Source organism: Sminthopsis crassicaudata, chromosome 4, assembly GCF_048593235.1.
Source record: "Sminthopsis crassicaudata isolate SCR6 chromosome 4, ASM4859323v1, whole genome shotgun sequence".
In the NCBI taxonomy this organism is placed as follows: domain Eukaryota; kingdom Metazoa; phylum Chordata; class Mammalia; order Dasyuromorphia; family Dasyuridae; genus Sminthopsis; species Sminthopsis crassicaudata.
This window is the reverse complement of record NC_133620.1, coordinates 133,905,036-133,920,628: the sequence shown is the minus strand read 5'-3', so window position 1 is coordinate 133,920,628 and position 15,593 is coordinate 133,905,036. Positions and strand designations below refer to the sequence as shown.

Genomic DNA, 15,593 nt, shown 5'->3' with positions numbered 1-15,593 from the left:
ACTAAAGTGTTAGGATCATCATTCTTGAGTTAGCATTGTCTCTCGGAGACCATAACCTACCAGAGTCAGTGCAAGTTGGAGGAGGGAGCTCTGAAGAGGTGCTATATTTGTACTTATCTGTGTATCCATTATTTCTCTCTATTTTAGAAGAATATAAGCTCACTGCGGGTAGGTACAAATTTTTTTTCTTTAACTGAATATATTTTGTGTGGGGGACTGACACACTGACGTTTCTTAAGGAACAAAAACAAATTTCTTCTTTATTATTTTTATTACTATTAATGTAACAAGAGTCTCTCCAATGAACCCAGTCCCTACAAATATGTACAGTGTGTTGATGTAAATATTCAAATGAAAAAGATTTGAGAGCCTGCTTCTAGGAGAGAGATGATGATAATAATGGAGAAACTTTGCAGGGTTCATAGACATTCTACTATAACTGGTTCTGGTCTACTAACCAAGTGTTATATAATCAGCAGCTTCTCTGACTTCAGCTGCAGAAGTAGAATATTCAAAAAGGCCTTTTTCTCTCTAGGCTCACTTCTTCCTATCAGATAGCGTCTGGTAAGAGAGTGTTGAAAAGGGAGAGGCCTTAAGCTTTCTTCTTGTCTTAGGCTCCACTGAAGACAGATAAAGCATTTATTAAGTGCTTACTATAAGCCAGGCATTGTGCAAAGAACTGGGAATACAAACACAAGCAAGAGAATCATTATCTGACAGCATGATTTTGGAGGGAAATGTTTATACTTCTATTCTTGCTATATTTTCCCATACAAATATCCTTTCATAAAAGCTAATTGATATGAATTGGTTAAATGGAACTGGAGCATTTAGTCAGAAGGAACTGATAGTGGGGGCAATTTAGCACAGTGCCAGTTACAGAACATTTAATAAAGATGCTGAGTGGAGGAAGCACATTGAGAATGGGGGCTTGAGCTGAAAGCAGTAGGGAAGATACTGTGAACTTACTCTTAGAGCCCCAAGGGAGAGATGTAGCCTGCCTTTATGTGGCAGAGTGAGCCCAGAGCACATTTACTCATGAATAATGTTAAACAATTGCTGAGTGCTTTTCAGTGTGTTTTCAAGTTTATTATCTGACTTAATCTTCAACAATCCCATGGGATACAGAAGGCAGAGATTATTATCCCATTTACAGATGAGGAAACTGAGGTTCATCAAAATTTAATGAGGTGAGGCAGAACAAGTTCTCCTGACTCCTAATACTATATAACCTTTACTTTATATGGACTTTCTTTCCTTTGGTTCTCTCTCTCTCTCTCTCTCTCTCTCTCTCTCTCTCTCTCTCTCTCTCTCTCTCTCTCTCTCTCTCTCTCTCTCTCTCTCTTTCTCTCTCTCTGTCTCTCTCTCTCTGTCTCTCTCTCTCTGTCTCTCTGTCTCTCTCTCTCTGTGTCTCTCTGTGTCTCTCTCTGTGTCTCTCTCTGTCTCTCTGTCTCTCTCTCTCTCTGTGTCTCTGTCTCTCTCTGTCTCTCTCTCTGTCTGTCTCTCTCTGTCTCTGTCTCTCTCTCTCTCTCTTTCTCTGTCTGTCTCTCTCTCTGTCTCTGTCTCTCTCTCTCTCTCTCTCTCTCTCTCTCTCTCTCTCTCTCTCTCTCTCTCTCTCTCTCTCCCCGTTTTTTTCTTCTCTCTCTCTCCCTCTCTCTTTTTTCTTCTCCCTCTCTCCCCCCACCCTTTCTCTCTTTTTTCTCTTTGTAACTGTAGAACTGCTGGAACTCCCCCCAGAGTTCTGTAGAATGCGTGGAATGTCGCTTCTTATCTCCCACAACCTGGAGAAGACCCTGGCACTTCCCCAGAAGGCTTTGAGAATTCTCCCTTCTTGACGAGGCTTCGGAGGAGCCCAGACCGCAGGAGGCTGCATGACCTGCAGACGAGGGCCGAGATACAAGCAGGCGAACTCTGGAGCAGCTCGGAGAACACGCGTTTTGACTTTCCAATCCGGCCGGCAGCCTTCTGGCTAACTGGGGCAGAAATCGCCGCCACCTTGACCTCTGGGGGGAGCACTAAGCCTTTTGAACCCGAAGAAAGGAAGTGCAGAGAATTCTAGGGAGTCTGCCCACAACTCTCACCTGCCCCGGGGCAAGAGGGAGGAGTGGGGAAGAAGAGAGAGAGGGAGAGAGAAGGAGGAGAAGGAGGAGCCAGCGGTGGGCCGGGCTGGGGGGAGGGGGACAAAGTGAAACTCCCTAAAGTTGCTCAAAGCGTGGAAGGCCCGGCCCAGGGAGGAGAATTTGGCGGTTTTCCCCCTAAGCTCCCAGTCTTCGGCGTCCCGGGCCAGCTGGGCCGCTGCCAGCGGCTTCCTCCTAGGGGAGCAAGCGGGGGCAGCACCCGAGACTGGCCAGCTCGGGGACTCGGGTACCGGCGCTCGGGCCGGGCGGCTGGCAGCACCCGGGGAAGCTGGAGGTGCCTGGGGACTGTGGCGCTCCTCTCCTGCCTCCTGCTCGGTGCCTCGCGGTCCCCTCCTCGCCTATGAGTAGAGCCCCCCATGGCACTGAGCAAAGGGCTGCGGCTGCTCCGGAGGCTGGAGCCCCCAGGGGAGAGCAGCATCCTGCTGGAGGCCCGCAGCCGCCCCGACTGTCTGCTCTTCGAGGCCGGCACCGTGGCCACGCTCAGTGAGTACTCGCCTTCCTTCCTCTGGCGCGCGGGCGGCGCGCGGGACCTTCCAGCTCCGGGCGGACGCTGTCCTGGGAGCCCGGGATTACGCGCGGACTGCGCCTTTGGGGAGGGAGGTCACTGCCAGGAGCCGGGCGGGCAGGGGCACAGCGGCGGAGCCCCGAAAGCTCTTCCCGGCGCCGCCGCGTCCTGGGGTTGGTGGCTGGTGTCCGGGGTACGGGGCAGCGGAGCCATCCTGCCCTTCTCCCTTCCGCGGCTTTCTCGGGGGTGGCTGTGCCCAGTGCCAAGCGAAGCCTGGACGAGGACTCTAGGAACAGACCTCTCTTTAAGAATTCGAGAGTGGGGAGGCTTTCAGCGGGTGAGCGGAGGGGGCTTGGGAGGGTCAGCGCCAGGATCCCTCCTCACGTAGCGTGACTTCTCTCCAAGCATAGCTTTGGATTTGCCTGGTGGACCAGAGGGGGTCTCTGTGGGGTGCAGGAGGTGGGGCACCACGCGCGCCCCCAAAAAGTAGTTCTTAGCCGGGCTCGAATCGTTTCTTACTTTGGTGTCTGAAACCGAGCAACAGTCACTGCAGAATGAGAGATTTGACCTCTCTAGAGATTGAGTAGCTATGTTGGCTCTAGCTGTGCACATATCTCTCCCCACACTTGTTTTTGGAACAAATGATTACAATAGGAAATGTTGTGAACCGCTTGGTCTGTTGGGACAGGTGGTGGAAACTTATGGGAGTCAGCAGATATATGGTGAAAACATATATGATGCACATTTGAGTATAGCCAGTAGTTGCCAGTACAGCGGGATGCACTTTTGGGTTCTTGATGGGCAGCGAGTTTGACCTTGTTTTCTAAGTAAGTATAACTGTCATTCAGATAACCACCAAAGTTGCATTAGTCTCTAGCATCTGTGTGAAGGATTCAGGCCGGACTTCCTAGTTCCCTACATCAGTCAGAATTGGGGAAGGTTTAAACAAAACTTTGTAGATAAAAAAATCTGCTGAACTTGTGAACTCGTGCATATATAACTGGCTGAATAATGAGTGGAGAGAGAGACATTTTTACTATATTCTGTTGAAATTTATGTGGCATAATTTTTGTTTTTCTTCCCAGGCTATGTTTATCTTCTTTTTAAATCCGATTTTTCTTGTGCAACAAGATAACTGTATAAATATGTATATATATATATATATATATATATATATATATATATATATATATAGTATTTAACATATACTTTAACATTTAACATGTATGGGACTACCTGCCATCTAGGGGAGGGGGTGGAAGGAAAGAAGGGAAAAGTTGCAACAGAAGTTTTTGCAAGAGTCAGTGTTAAAAAATTATCCATGCATGTGTTTTGTCAATAAAAAGCTATAATAATAAAAATTAAGAAAGTTATGTGGCATACTAATTTTATTTGCATGCATTTGTAGCTGCTTGTGTAAACATTCTTGGTTTATAAAACTTTTATGTTTATGAGCTATTAAGCTTTGCAAAGATATTTTAGTTACTTTCTGATCCCCAAAAAGTCATTTAAAAATATAGTAGTCTTTGTTTTGAGATTTTATTTTTTTATAAGCACAAGTTTTTGTTTCTTTTCTCTGAATTTAAAATATGCAATTGGTTTACCTCAGTGGAATACAAGTACTTTCAAGAAAGGGTCTGTTTGGTTTTTTTTTTATCTTTTTCTTGCCTTGGACAGTTATTTTCACATAGTATAGGCTTAATAAATAGTTGTTATATTAAGAAATAACGTGCAAAGATCTTAAGTCAGGCTCTCCCTATCTCAGTTTTAATAGGATACCTCTATGTTCCTCTATGGAAACACATAAATTTGGCTTAAAAGAGAAAAAATAGAAATTTCTATCCCAAATTTAACCACCATGAACATTTTATATAATTACTTCTCCCCTTCCCCCCACTTAAACGTAGGTAAACAAAATGCATAAAATGACTGATGAAAATATGCAAATTTGTATTTACAATTAAAATATTAAGATATCTTTTTGGGGGAATGAGAGGAGTGGTTTTACTATTCTTAAAAGATTCAGAGGTAAACATCGATCACAATTTCATTATTTCAAAAGTGAAGTCAGTGATGAATTGAAGCAATGGATGGCATATCTTTCATTACAAAATTAATTTCTTAATTATGTTTTCCAAGGTGATTTCATATCAGCCAAATATGAGATATTTCTTATGATAAAGAAATTGTTTTATCAGTTTTACCGGGTTTTTTTTTAGTCTTCCAGATTAGCCATTTAATCTAGCATTGTTTGTTTTTGTTTTTCTCTGCAAATCTTGGACTGAGTATTTGATACATTTTTACCTTTTTTTTTTCTTTAACTTGAGTTAAACTGTTTTAAAAAGCCACTGTGCCACCAATTGGTAATACTAGTTCCAAAAAAGGTGATTTCTTCATATTTTCCTGCTAAAGATTAGAACATTCTTTTTCTAGGGAAAGAGCTAGCTGTTTAATCCTTTAAAAAAATACAGATTGATTAGACACAACAATATTTGAAAAAATGATTTCTTCCAACTAAAAGTGTTTATCTGCACAGGTTATGGGTTGAAAGTCTTCTTTTAATTTTCCTCTCTGAGAAAAGCTAGAATGACCTCATTTTTATTTTTAAATTTAATTTTCTTAAATGAACAAAACTTTTTAAAGTCCCATAGAATGCCCTCATTTTAAATAAATAAATGAAAAGGAACTTTGAGGTAGAAGATTGTGCTGGAAGATCTGCTTGCCTTTAGTTTCTTTCAGGTTTCTGAGCAATGTCTTTTTCAGATTCAACTGGCAGAGCTTTGAGGCATTTCTGTTTTGTTTTTCTATGCTCATTGTCCCTTGTGATTTGTAGCTAGTTAGCTCATTTTCAGTACAGGACTAATGAAGCCTCAGGTGAGCTCCTTTCTTTCACCTGTGACCAGTATACTTCTAATCCTGATTAGCTAGTTAGAAAATACAGAAGTGGTTATGTGGGAGACAAGGTGAGAGTTGAATGAATCATCTCAAATCCATCTAATCTCATTGAAGGACTGGTTTCAATTAGCAGCCTTCCCAGACAGCAAATTAGTAAGTAGTACCATTTTTGGCTTTATGAAGGGATGGCAGCACAATGAAAAGACAATATTATTTAGTGTAGAGAGCTGTGGACTTGAATAGAAAGATTTGAATTCAAATCTTGGCTCTGTCACTTACCATATGATATTGAGCAATTCATTGTACTTTTTTTTTTTTTGCATGTTTTCTTACCTGTAGTATGAGGGGGATTGGACTAAATGATCTTTCATCCTGCCTTAACATTATTCTATCATCTCAAGGGCATTTTCTAAAGGTTTTTCAGGCAAAGCTCAGACTTGATCAGGGAGTTGACTTGGCTTGTGGTTTTAAGAAGATACTCTAATAAGGTGGTCAGTCCCTCTTATTAATTATTACTTAAAAGAACTGTGAAGAGATATTTGCCATGAATCACTTATGCAACTAGCAGAGCATGATTGTTAAATGGAAGGTTCCAAATTTTTCTAAGAGTAGGGCCAAAACTTATATCCCAAAGAGATCTTAAAGAAGGGAAAGGGACCTGTATGTGCAGCCTTTGTGGCAGCCTTTTTTGTAGTGGCCAGAAACTGGAAAATGAATGGATGCCCATCAATTGGAGAATGGCTGAATAAATTGTGGTATAAGAATATTATGGAATATTATTGTTCTGTAAGAAATGACCAACAGGATGATTTCAGAAAGGCCTGGAGAGACTTACATGAACTGATGCTGAGTGAAATGAGCAGGACCAGGAGATCGTTGTATACTTCAACAACAATACTGTATGATGATCAATTCTGATGGATGTGGTCATTTTCAACAATGAGATGAACCAAATCAGTTCCAATAGAGCAGTAATGAATTGAACCAGCTACACCCAGCGAAGATGACGAGGGATCACTACATAGAATTCCCAATCCCTCTATTTTGGTCTTCCTGCATTTTTGATTTCCTTCACAGACTAATTGTACTCTATTTCAAAGTCTGATTCTTTTTGTACAGCAAAATAACTGGGTATGTATACACATATTGTATTTAATTTATACTTTAACATATGTAACATATATTCCTCAACCTGCCATCTGGGAGAGAAGGAGGGAAAAAATTGGAACAAAAGGCTTGGCAATTGTCAGTGCTATAAAATTATCCATGCATATATCTTGTAAATAAAAACTATTAAAAAAAAAAGATTAGGGCCAAAAGCAAAGCCTTTTATGTAGAATACAAATACAGAAGTGGCAGATAGAATGTAGAAAAAGGACCATTGTAATCAAAATCAGAGGTCCCTGGTTCAAGGTCCAGCTCTGTCATATATCACCGTTGTGATAAGTCACAGTTTCCCTGGGAATCCATTTTTTCATCTATAAATGAAGGGATTGGACTAAATGACCTTAAGATATATTCCAGTTGTAATTGTGGGAACTTGGACTAAACTTGAAGATCTGGATTCAAATCCTGACAAAATCATTAGCCATGTGATTATGAACAATCACTTGACATCTGTAAGCATCTGGCTTCTCAGCTGTACAACTGAAATTAGTAATTTCAGAATTTACCTCAGAGGAATAGACTAAAGCCTTGCTACCATTTGCTTAAAGTGGCACTAAGACTCTTGGGTCTCTGTCTCTCTGTCCCTGTCTTTCTCCATATACATACACATGTGTATGTATGTTCACCTGCATATACACAAACACACAGAGAAGCTTTGCAAACCATAGGCTACATATATATATATATATATATATATATATATATATATATATATATATCAATTGTTGAATTCAGGAACTGTTTTAAGAAATTTTTTCTTATTAAATTGGCAGTGTAGGTGAGTGAAAAACTACATCTGGTGACTCATTTTCTCCTAACAGTTGATCTACAAAATAACGTGCAGATTTTTTTAATTGTATGTAGTAGAGCTGCGGCAAGGAATACCCACAAAGTTTTTGTTTTTAAATCGCTTTAGGAACGGGAGGGGGGAGAGTGTCATTGAAGCTGTTTAAGGTTAATCTATTTCTCTGCAGCCCATTTGAATTTGTTAGGTTAGGATAACGTGCATATTTGGCTCCGGGCAGCCGAACCCCACCACCCTGAGGGAGCGGCTGTGGGACTGATTTGTTTTGGACTGTTATCTCCAGAAGTGCCACCTTTGGATTTATCAGTGAGAGAGCACTAAATCCTGACTGCTACTTTCTCCCTGAAACTCATCCCCTCCCCCCTCTTTTTCCCTAGGGACCGTGTATGGGAGTGTTTGTGGCTCCTAGATTTGGTATTAAATCTGTCCACAAGGGGAGAGGCCTTGAACTGTTTAGTTAGGTTAATGAGAGAATGTCCCCAAATTACTTTTGAGCTTCTGGGAAGAAAGGTTATGTGTAACCTTGCAGGTTCCTCTATTATTATTTTTTTTAATCAACCTGCTCTATTTGGATTAAGGCTACGAAGTTGGACTTCATTCGAATTAGTGGGATGGTTATAAAGTAGAAGAGTAAAGGCTTTGGTGTAAGGTATTGCCTCTTTCCCAGATTTTATGACTGTATTAATTAGTCAAGTGAATTCGCCTTGAAGTTCCTTCCAGCAGGTTCCTTTTATACAGATTGGAAAATAAGATGAACAGGATGATCAGACTTTTTTCAGTCCCCAAGGGAAACTGAATTGTAGCCTCTGAGAGATCTGCTTCTTTTCTTTGACCATTCACTTTACAATCTTTCTCCCTAGTCTCAGAGTCACTCCTTACTAGGCAGGCAATCAACTTCTGTGGCTCCCTGTTGCCCTGTATTGAAATATAAAACTCCATGAGGCTAAAGCCCTTCATTTTTACTGTACATTTTCCCTGGCCTTTCCACATTTCTCTAACTCCTCATTTCCATCTCTTGGATTCCTGGGTTTCATGCAATCTCAATTAAAATCCCACCTTCTACAAATTTTTTCTAGTCCTCTTTAATCTAGTATTCCCCTTTGATTTTATTTGGCTACCAGGTGCTGGGCCTGGAGTCAGGAAGAATTGATATTCCTGGGTTCAAATCCGTCCTCAGATACTTACTACTTGTGTGACTTAAGTCACTTAGCCCTGTTTTCTCAATTTCTTCATTTGTAAAATGGTTTAGAGGAAGAAAATGGAAAACCACTCCAGTATCTACCAAGAAAATCCCAAATGTGGTCATGAAAAGTTGGACATGACTGATCTCTCTCTCTCTCTCTCTCTCTCTCTCTCTCTCTCTCTCTCTCTCTCTCTCTCTCTCTCTCTCTCTTTCTCTCCCTCCCCCCCCTCTCTCTCTCTCTCTTTCTCTCTCTCTCTCTCTCTCTCACACACACACACACATGCACACACACACACACACACACTTCTCCATTTTGCACCAGTCATATATATAAAAAATATACATGCATATCTATTGTATATAGTTTGCTTATTGTCTCCTTTATTAGATTGTGAGCTCATTGAAAGCAGGTACTGTTTTTCTTTATCACCAGCCCTTAGGTACCATGTCTGTCACATAGAAGGCACTTAATAAATGCTTATTGAGTTGAATAATATACTAAAACTGAGTTAGTTTTTCTGGTTCTCTTTTGTATGAAATTCACCTGTAAAAGAATGAGGCAAGTCTCAGTAGGCCCTTATTTTGGCTTAGGGTTGTTCAGAAAAAAAAAATCCTTGCATTGAATCCTTTTAAAATCGGTTTGTTGTCATTAAGTAAGATTTTGTCTTCATTGTTCTTTGCTGAAAAATTGAAGTGTTTCCCAAGGCAGAAAGAATGGCCTAAATTTGTGCTAAACATCTAGACCTGCTGTCCTTTCCCAAACAAAGCAAATACTTTTGAAGAAATTGATCACAGCAGGAAGACAGCTTTAGAGTGGCTTCCCATAGCCTTCTGAAGGACGTTTATTAGAGATTCAAGAGAGCCTGAGATTCTTGGAGTGGAGATGTTTGTGCCTTCCTGGGTTTTCCCTGAATTTTGCTCCACCTCCAAAATAACTCCCTAACATCCTGAAATTTTAGCTATGATTTTTAGCTGTCTTGATTTCCCCTTGAGAAGGGCTGCTGTTGGAATATCTAGGATAGCACAGGAAGGGAAATCATTTACTATATTCCTTTACACTGTGCTAATTCCACTCCATTTTGGACCTGAAAACCATCAGCTCCAGGCCTTTAGCATGGTGTGTCCAAGGATTTTTTGGCAAGATCCTTAGGAGTACATCCATTAATGTACATGAGCAGAATTAGCCTTGTTTTCTCAGTCTCCATTCAGTATCTGGGCCAAGACATAATAAGACTGTGTTGGTGATGGTATCTGCAGCTAATGAAGATGAGCAATAAAAACATACCAACAAAGAGGCCTCCATAGTGCTCCCAGAACAGCTGCAGGTGAGCTAAGGAGAGAGGTTGAAACAAAGAAGTATGAGAATAATGGTGAGTAAATTAGTGCTCAGCACCTCTCCTGAGTAAGTTTTGAAGAGGAACCAGAGCTTAAAGAGAGAGCAACTCTTCTTCATCACCTTCATCTGCCTAACTTCAATCCTAAACTTGTTCTATAAAGTTTCAGGACAGAGAAACACCAGGATTCATTTTTGTTTAAAAGACGTAGTAATAGTAGTTCATATTTGCATAAGTACTTGACAAATTACTGTACCCTCCCAGCAGTCCCTCTAAAGGTGGGGCCTGTAAACAATCACTCCAGGATTCCTTTAAATAGTGTAATAGACTTAAAATATGGTTGGGTTTAGATGCAACTTTTCAGAACTGACCTTTTTGTTTAATGGGAGACACATCTTAATGTGCTCAAAAAAATAAACAAAACCACTATACTCACTTGATCTTATAATTTTTACCTTTTTTCTTAACACTATGGGCATCTTAGTTTTGTGGTTTTTTTGTTTTTGTTTTTGTTTTTTTTAAATTAGCTTCTGTATAAATGTTTTACTGTTAATTGTTTTTTACTTTATGGGCCACTAGTAGCCAGCTTCTGAAAAAATATTGACCTGAAAAATCCCCATGGTTATCAAACCCTCCCCAACCCCATTCCAATTCCTACTTTATGAAAAGCTACTGGATTATTTACAGGCTAATTGTACACTATTTCAAAGTCTAATTCTTTTTGTAGAGCAAAATAACTGTTTGGACATGTATACATATATTGTATTTAATTTATACTTTAACATATGTAGCATGCATTGGTCAACCTGCCATCTGGGGGAGGGGGGGTGGAGGGAAGGAGGGAAAAATTGGAACAAAAGATTTTGCAATTGTCAGTGCTATAAAATTACCCATGCATATATCTTGTAAATAAAAAGCTATAATTAAAAAAAAAAAAAAAAAGAAAAAAAAGAAAATCTAATCTACTGGATTATACTCTTCCAAAGGAAGCAGCAAGGTACCCTGAGGAAGAGACAGAAGGTGAACTATGCATCATAATGAAGATAGCCCAGGACCTCAAACCCAAGAGACATGAGAATAAGGCCCCCCCACACATACACACACCACTGACCCTCCTTCCAGTCTAAGCTCCTTAATCATCATTGAGAGAGAGTAATAACTGCTTGCTTTCCTCATTATCACCGCCATCACCAACTGGTGACCAGCTTGCCACAGGTAAGCCCAAGAACCCCAAGAGTGACTTGTACCGCTTCCCAACTCTTCTGCTTCCAGTTCAGAATCAGCCATCATGCTGGGAAGCAATCCCTGTGGAAATATGACCCAGAAATTGCTGCTGCAGCTCCCACTTCAGCAACCACAACTACTCAGAAAATTTCTCAACACCAAGTTCTTGACCTTGTCAAATGGTTCAACATTGGAAATAGATTTTTTTTTAAATTATAGGGAAGTAGATATATGTTCAACAATGAGAAATGAACTGAAGATGCACGATCTGCTTTGCACTTATGTATCCTAAGGATCATGGGACTGATCTCTGATTTGCACTGAAACCTGTTATATTATGATGTCCCTATTGGAATGTGTGATGTCCTTGAGAAGAAGAACTTCTCTGAATCCTCAGTGCTTATTACATTGCTAATAAGCATCATTTGTTCATAAGATGGTAACTTTTTTTTTATATGCTGACTTTTCACTCATCAATAATATCTGTGCTGTCTGGCCATTCACGAAAGGAAAAAACATTAACTCAAAGGAAACATGAATAAGTATGTCATCTATTGCCGCAAGAAAGCATCTAACTCATTAAAAACAACCAAGGTGCTATCAAGAATTTTTCCAAAAGGCTGAAAACTCAGTGGGATGAGCAAGTGGTCAAACAATAATGAGGACAGAATAATCAGTCCTAATATTTAATGGATCTATACTCTTCTGGTGAATAGGGGATAACTGAATAAATCCACCTGAATAGATAAGATGATTTTCATTTATCTCGGATTCTCATAGTTCTTTCACAACTCTGTGGGGCTAGGTAGTACAAGTGTTATTTCACAGATGTTTCTCATCTTTAAAATAAATGGAAAGGCAGTGTGAAATAGTGGTATGAAAGCTAGCTTCAGAAGCACATTCAAGCCCTGTCTCTCTTACTACTGATATGACCCTGTACAAGTTATTCAAATTCTCAGTGTTCCTAGACATCTAAGAATATAAGTTGCAGAATTGTGTTGAGTCTGTACTGATGAAGGACTCTCTTCCCTAGGCATTCTCTAGGTCATTCTAGATCCAGATGAAAAGGGGGAAAATTCTGAGGAAACTGAGATTTTTAAGGAAAATGATTTGCTCACGGTCAAAAGATTGTAAACATCAGAATCAGGATAAAGATACTTCACATGAACATGTAGAATGCCTTTTCTTATATAGTTGGAAGATAAAACAGAACTGAATATTTACCAGATCAAATCTTTCTGACATCTGTTTGCATTTCTTTGGTTGGATTCCCACAATTTTCCTCTCTCCATTTTCCCTTCCCCAAAGATGGCAAGCAATATGATATAGATTACACATATATAATCATGTAAAACATTTTTATCTTAGTCTTATGAAATAAGAAACAAAAGGAAACACCCATATACTGCCCCCCCCAAAGAGAAAATAGTGTGCTTTGATCTTCAATCAGATGCCATTAGTTCTTTTTTTTTTTTTTTTTTTTTTTTGTGGTAGCAAAGAATTTTTTTTTTTTAATTTTATATTTCATTTTATAATTATAACATTTTTTTGACAGTACATATGCATGGGTAATTTTTTACAACATTATCCCTTGCACTTACTTCTATTCAGATTTTTTCCCTTCCTCCCCCAACCCCCTCCCCCAGATGGCAAGCAGTCTTATATATGTTAAATATATTACAGTATAATTTAGAGACAATATATGTGTGTAGAACCGAATTTTTTGTTGCACAGGAAGAATTGGATTCAGAAGGTAAAAATAACAGTTTACATTCATTTCCCAGTGTTCCTTTTCTGGGTGTAGCTGGTTCTGTCCATCATTAATCAATTGGAATTGGATTAGCTCTTCTCTATGTTGAAGAAATCCACTTCCATCAGCATACATCCTCGTACAGTATCATTGTTGAAGTGTATAATGATCTTCTGGTTCTGCTCGTTTCACTCAGCATCAGTTGATGTAAGTCTCTCCAAGCCTCTCTGTATTTCTCCTGTTGGTCATTTCTTATAGAACAATAATATTCCATAACATTCATATACCATAATTTACCCAACCATTCTCCAATTGATGGACATCCATTCATCTTCCAGCTTCTAGCCACTATGAAAAGGGCTGCCACAAACATTTTGGCACATACAGGTCCCTTTCCCTTCTCTAGTAGTTCCTTGGGGTATAAGCCCAGTAGTAGTATGGCTGGGTCAAAGGGTATGCACATTTTGATAACTTTTTGGGCATAATTCCAGATTGCTCTCCAGAATGGTTGGATTCTTTCACAACTCCACCAACAATGCATCAGTGTCCCAGTTTTCCCACAGCCCCTCCAACATTCATCGTTATTTGTTCCTGTCATCTTAGCCAATCTGACAGGTGTGTAATGATACCTCAGAGTTGTCTTAATTTGCATTTCTCTGATCAATAGTGATTTGGAACACTCTTTCATATGAGTGGAAATAGTTTTAATTTCATCATCTGAAAATTGTCTGTTCATATCCTTTGACATTAGTTCTTTCTCTGGAATAGATAGTATCGTCTATCAGGAATCGTTTGGAATTGTTTTAGATCATTATATAAAGCTTTTCATTCTGTTACTGCCCATTCTAGATTCTAAGAATGTATAGTGTATACTGACCCACTTTGATTTCAATTAGAATCCTATATCCTGCTTGAAGCATTCTCCATCCTTCTTATTATTGTCACTGCCTTCCCTCTTAGTTATTTCTAATTTATCTTGCATATATCATAAATATAACAATTTTGGTATATAATAAATTCTTGTCTTGATTTCTCTCTTTTCTGAGCTGTTAGTATGACACACAATTACTAATTATAAATGTTTAACCAATTTTTCAGATGCCTCCCTCTTATTTCCTCAACTAGTGCTAATATATAATGTTCCACTTACTGATGGCACTTAAAGATTGGTACTAATTGAGTAGAGGAGGAATTATAAGAGTTTGGTTTATTTTTTTTTTCCTTGTCCATCTGAAGTACCAGACACACTATTAGATGCATCATAGATGTTCCAAAGTATTTTCTTTTTTTTTTTTTTTAATTGTTTTGTTCATTTTATTTTTAAGTTATGGAATAAAACAAGCATTTCCATAAAATGGTTTAATTTTAAAAAATGATTGCACATGAAACTGCAAATCTATTATGTACAACTTGTTATTCATTTTAAATAGATAAAATTATTACGTAAAATTATTTCCCCCCTTTTTTTACTCTCTTCCCTTCATCCCTCTACCCACCATTATTACAATTAGACAGTAGGTATATGTATGTAAAATCATTTTGTACATACTTCTGTGTATTACTTTTTTCTCTAGATATAGATGGCATCTTCTTTCATATCTTTTGTAGTTAATTTGGGTATTTGTAATAATAAAATGACCTAGTTGTTCTTAAAACAATACTCTTGGTTCTGCTCATTTTACTCTTCCATATTTTATGCATGTCTATCCATGTTTTTCTAAGATCATCAAGCTTATTTCTTTTTTCTTTTTATAATTTTTTCAAATTATATGTAAAGGTAATTTTTAGCATTCATTTTTTACAATATTTTTAGTTCCAAATTTTTCTTCCTTCCACCCTCTCCAAATTCTTTTGCATTACACTGAGAAGAGTCCAAGAGCTCTTTGAGGACATTTGTGGTAGGAGTTGCACTAGATAATTTCACTTCATTTACTTTTCATATAAAGGATTTAATTTTTAGTGAATTGGGTTCTCCTAAGGGTTTTTCCACTATTGGAGAATGTCTGTCCAGAACAACACTGGGTGCTTGCCAAATAAATAATAAAAAGTCAATCTATTGATGATCTCTCTCTCTTTTTTAAAATTAAAGCTTTTTGTTTTCATAACATGTACATGGATAATTTTTCAACGTTGATGCTTGTAAAATTTTGAATTTCAGATTTTCCCCTCCTACTCAGTTCCTCCCCTAAATGGCAAGTAATCAATATATATTAAACATGTTAAAATATATGTCAAATCCAACATATGTATACATATTTATACAATTATTTTGCTGCACAAGAAAAATCAGATCAAAAAGAAAAAAAAAAGAGAAACAAAACAAAATGCAAGCAAACAACAACAAAAAGAGTGAAAATTCTATGTTGTGATCCACACTCAGTTCCACAGTCCTCTCTGAGTATAGATGACTCTGGTCCTCACAAGATCATTGGAACTGGCCTCAATCATTATTGGAAAGAGCCACATCCATCCAAATTGATCATATAATATTGATGTTGCTGTATACAATGATCTCCTGGTTCTGCTCATTTCATTTATAACAATTCATGTAAGTCTCTCCAGCCCTCTTTAAAATCTTTATGATCTTTACAA

General features: G+C 38.6%; 1 protein-coding gene across 3 annotated transcripts in view; it reads left to right on the top strand.

The window, feature by feature from the left end:
- The first annotated feature begins 2,186 nt into the window (after positions 1–2,186).
- The window catches only part of SYNJ2 (synaptojanin 2), a 130,857-nt gene continuing 117,450 nt past the window's right edge, over positions 2,187–15,593 (top strand). For 2 of the 3 annotated variants that reach the window (XM_074309431.1, XM_074309432.1), the window contains exon 1: positions 2,187–2,621. In XM_074309431.1, coding sequence (XP_074165532.1) covers positions 2,495–2,621 — 127 coding nt within the window. In that variant the 5' untranslated portion in view covers positions 2,187–2,494. The remainder of the gene's footprint in view (positions 2,622–15,593) is intronic. The other variant, XM_074309430.1, reaches the window with a different exon arrangement.